Source organism: Limulus polyphemus, unplaced genomic scaffold, assembly GCF_000517525.1.
Source record: "Limulus polyphemus unplaced genomic scaffold, Limulus_polyphemus-2.1.2 Scaffold382, whole genome shotgun sequence".
NCBI lineage: Eukaryota > Metazoa > Arthropoda > Merostomata > Xiphosura > Limulidae > Limulus > Limulus polyphemus.
The window spans coordinates 47192-51882 of NW_013665992.1; the positions used below are offsets into that span (position 1 = coordinate 47192).

The 4691-nt window shown below is 32.2% G+C and overlaps 2 protein-coding genes across 2 annotated transcripts in view; one reads left to right on the forward strand and one right to left on the reverse strand.

The window, feature by feature from the left end:
• The window catches only part of LOC106457856 (lysocardiolipin acyltransferase 1-like), a 7895-nt gene extending 5888 nt beyond the window's left edge, over nt 1-2007 (forward strand). Inside the window, exons 4-5 of the mRNA XM_013917307.2 lie at nt 556-706; nt 1205-2007. Coding sequence (XP_013772761.1) covers nt 556-706; nt 1205-1686 — 633 coding nt within the window. The 3' untranslated portion in view covers nt 1687-2007. The remainder of the gene's footprint in view (nt 1-555; nt 707-1204) is intronic.
• Nucleotides 2008-4321: 2314 nt separating this feature from the next.
• The window catches only part of LOC106457857 (acid phosphatase type 7-like), a 52678-nt gene continuing 52308 nt past the window's right edge, over nt 4322-4691 (reverse strand). Inside the window, exon 12 of the mRNA XM_013917308.2 lies at nt 4322-4397. Coding sequence (XP_013772762.1) covers nt 4332-4397 — 66 coding nt within the window. The 3' untranslated portion in view covers nt 4322-4331. The remainder of the gene's footprint in view (nt 4398-4691) is intronic.

Sequence of the window (4691 nt, forward strand, 5' to 3'; positions counted from 1 at the left end):
AAAGTCCGTGATTTCAAGCATACAGCAAATGTGGTGAAATTTTGTCTTGACGGTAATGAGGCTTGGCCTTCACAAAATCCAGATGTATGGGCTTATGTAAAAATTGAAAAGGTCAAAAGATGACCAAATTACTTGGTTGGATTGTGGAGAGAAATAGAAGACACTTAGAATAATATTCCACAATCGTACCTTTATAAACTGTATGCCAGCATGAAAACAAAATGTAATGCTTTGTGTAAAGCTAAGGGCCCACATAAAATATGCTAGTGCATTGTACAACTTAAATCATTTTTCTTCTGTGATATTTTGTGCCATTTATAAGCTCACCATCTACTTGGCATTACTCGTTACTTTCACTCCTTTATGCGTGTTACTTGTGTTTCCATTTATCTACAATATTGTCACTGTCAGTAAATCATAATTTTTAAATATTATTTAACACTGCTATTTTGAAATAATCGAGTTTCCTTTTGTACACTAAATATTTAAGGAATATAATTTTGATACTAATCGACTAGCAAACTATTATAAAATATCTTTTTTTTTATTTATAAGGTTTTGTTATTTCCTGAGGGAACTGATCTCACCCTAAGCAACATTAAAAAGAGCGAAGCGTTTGCTCGAAGAAATGATTTCTCAAGTTATCGCCACGTGCTTCATCCACGCACTACCGGCTTTGTTTTCATGGCCCAAAAAATGAGAGAATGTAAGTTGTAGAAGTAATTTTCTTGGTTCGGTTTCTTTGAAGTTGAGCACAAAACTACACAATGGGTTATCTGTGCTCTGTCCACCACGGGCATCGAAACCCGGTTTCTTGGTTCAGTTTATCATAAGAGTATATTACGTACCTCTATGCCACAGCAGTTTGTAAATTTTAACTGATTCGATTATATCTAATGTACACCATTTTATGATATTCTTCTATTCTTAGAATCCGTAATTATGTCTTAGGAACTAATCTTTGTAATATAAACTAAGTTTTAAAGTGTGGGGCTGTTGTATTTTAATTCATAAAAACCAATTTAACTACTGATTATGATCATGAAACGTGTCAGAAATCGGGCTTATAGAGTAGATTTTTCATTAATATAATTCTGTTGAATAAATTTTAGAAAAGTCAAGATTAAGTATACAATTTTCTCTACTCGTCGAAGATGTTCAGTGTTTGACATAATAATTCAATCAAAAATATTGTTTCTTTCAGTTGGTATGTTGGATGCAGTGTATGATGTAACCATTGGTTACCCAGACAGGATTCCTCAATCGGAAGTTGACTGTCTGAGGGGAAATATGCCCAAGTTTGTCCATTTCCTTGTGAAGCGTTACGATCAAGATGTGGTCCCCGTGGATGAGGAGGAATTAAGCCAGTGGTGCAAGGAATTGTGGACCAAAAAGGAGAAAACTTTAGATAGATTTTACCTAACTGGTCGCTTTAGTGGTTTAGATCCAGAGACCAATACGAAAGAACACAGAGCCGAACCAATATTAAACCATTTCTACACCAGTTTTTTATTCTGGACTAGTTTTGTCACATTGAGTCTCATGCTTTGTGCAACTCTTGAGCTTTGTCGCCTCTGGGTCACATCGCACACTTTTTTCTTTATTTGCCTCTCCTTTTTAACACAAGGCTTTGAACAGCTGGAAGTAACCTACCATTATTACCGGCTAAAAGTCAAACAATCATGACGAACTCCTTCCTGACTTTTTAAAAGAAGGCTCTAGAGCTGGAAGTAACCTACCATTATTATCGACTAAAAATCAAACAGCCACGACCAACTTTTCCTGAGCACCAGACATGTTTCAAAGCGAACTTAAGAGTAAATCATGGAATTTAGCAATTATGAAAAAAAAAAAAATCTAAAACGAGGATTATGGTTTAAAAAACAAAACTGTGAGAAAAGGCAAATGGTATAGACATTAAAAATGTTGTGTTTCTATATGAAGAATTGTGTTATACCAGCACATATCATAGTAGACAACTCGCAAATAAAAAAGGTTTAAACATTACTGAAAAGCTTTGCACTCTCTTAGAATGCCTCGGAGTTAAAAATAAATTTTAAGACCATAACACTCGGTATATTATATAACGTGTGAGAACGTAGCGATATATAGTTAAGTACTTTTCACTTCGTAGTGCATCTTAATTAGGAAGGTGGGAGGTTTATGAGAAGCGCTCCTATAAACTGCCTGCCATCATTTTCATATATTTAAAAATATATGTATACACTTATTTAAACACAGTCTGTAGACTTACCACTGTCCAACCAGGAGACAAAATATTTGATAATTAATTAGAAATCTGAAAATCACGTGACAACCAAACCAATACACCATTACGGGGAAATGGTATGTACCAGAACTACATTTTGACATATTTGGCGTTTCATAGATCTTGTAATGCTACAGAAAACTGATCATTTTTGTAAAAAGTAGGTAACAGCCCCTTTCTGGTGCAAAATATTCGTACACTCAAATATTAACAATGTGTTTGTATCGCGGATTTAGTATTTCCAAGACGGGGATATATCTTGTACTTAATAACATCGGAAAACAATGGAATATGGATCAGTTTGGGGCAATAGGGCCATCTAGAAAGAGATGTGCAATGAACTGTACTCCAGGCAGAGTAAGCAAAGTGGGGCATCTTTTAACAGGTGAGAAGTTTCAAACACAAAGCTGTCCTTGTGTTTCAGATAGTACACAACATAACTGAGAAGGATTAACACCTGAAAACGAGTATGAGTTCACCATAGATTAGGTTTCCAGTCGTATCTGTCATGCACCACAAACAGCTGGATACGAATTTCTATGTGACTCAACCATTCAAACAGGTACTCCTAAACCATTGTCCATACATAAATTATGGAAATCATGACAAAAGTGGTGTGCCTTAAGACATAACAGCCTTATTGTCAAGATGCACGGTTATCACACAGAGCATGATCCGACATGGTGACAAGGACTTGTAATGACATGGTAACACTCCAAGATAGTTTTAATATAACGTACTCAATCTTTATACTTTAATACTATTCACAAATATTACACAAAATAAGTTTTATTAAAAGCACAGCTGAAATTTTCAAAATAAGTTGTTTTTCAATACAGAGAACTTCAACAATCCAAGCAAAATTCTTATAATTTCCTCCACAAATTTAACTGCTAACAGCAATTGAAACTGAACACTGAATATCTAATACTACATGATTACAAATACTAGCTACTCTTCTTTGATTGTTTTCTTTCTCGGACAAATAAACAATGATGTTAAAAAAACAACAAAAAACTCGTATTTTTGTATATATCATATTTTTGTTTTGTTTAGACCTTTCATCATATCAGGAGATCGTTGAACTGTTTAAAGAATGGGACAAGCTGTATTTTCATGCTAATTTAAAAATATTTTATAAAAATATATATATGCATATGTATATATATATATATAGAGAGAGAGAAGAATAGCTTGAACAGCATTTAAAGGCATGTTAATAATGTGTCAAGTCTGTAACCCCAAGGACTGTGATATTAGGTACAGACATAACCAACTACATGACTTTTATCAAATGTGTGATTATTTGACTATTTGCTACACTATAATATATTCAATTAGAAGCAGTTATTCATTCCAAGCTATTATTAATTTATATTTTGCATGTAATGAACAACATAACTCTTTCAAACCAATAGAAATTTAAACATAATATGGCATTTTGGCTTACAAATCTGAATGTCAAAGGAGAAATAATAAAATGTAAAAGAAAGTCTTTAAGTTTTAGAATTTATATGACATGCCTAATATTGTAATACATTACAAGCAATTTATTGGTGTATGACTGTTACAAGGAGTTTTTTATAAATTGATAAGTGATTAAAGGTCATGATCTTATGTTAGATTTTAATACAATGAATAAATGAATAGCTCTCTTTTTATAAGCTTTTAACCTATCTGTGTATATGTATATATATAGGTCTGCAGATTTCAGGTGTGTACTGTGATTCTGCAGTTAGATAAAAATATTTGTTATCAACATTTAATTGGGAAGAGACAAGCTCAAGTTTTAATACTCCCTTCTAACAGAAATTTACAAACATGGTTTTAAAAGTTCATCCCAGTGATGTATCATCATACAGCCAAACATCATTATGATTGGTTACAATTAGTGTACTTTCTCATGGTTTAATATTGGTTTTACTTAAGAAAAATTGTTTTGTATTTTTAAATATTTTATTATATAATTTAATAAGTGGAGAAAAAATGCTCTGTTTAAAAAGCCAAATCCATATTGTTGTGCTAAAAACTGTTGCCAAAGTTTGTTATTTTGTTTAAAATATCACTTCCAAGCTTCTGGTCCATGTTTTTCTTTGATTAAAGTCATCCAATCAATTACTTCCCCATCCTAGAAAATAAAACATGAAATTATTCTAACCGTCAAGACTTCTTTAATCATTAAGGAAAAATACACAAAAAAGTACTCTTTTGTAGTATCCTTTACAAGTTGAATCACTAATTCAGTTTTACTTATTTATATGCCTATGCACTATAAACAAATATGTGGCAATGACGAATATATCAAGTATTAGGTTGTCATGAAATTAATGCCCTTTTTGTTTAGATGAAAAAAACCCGAACAAGTTATATATCAAAACAAATCATTTATTAAATGAAATAGTCTCCATTCTTATAGATGATG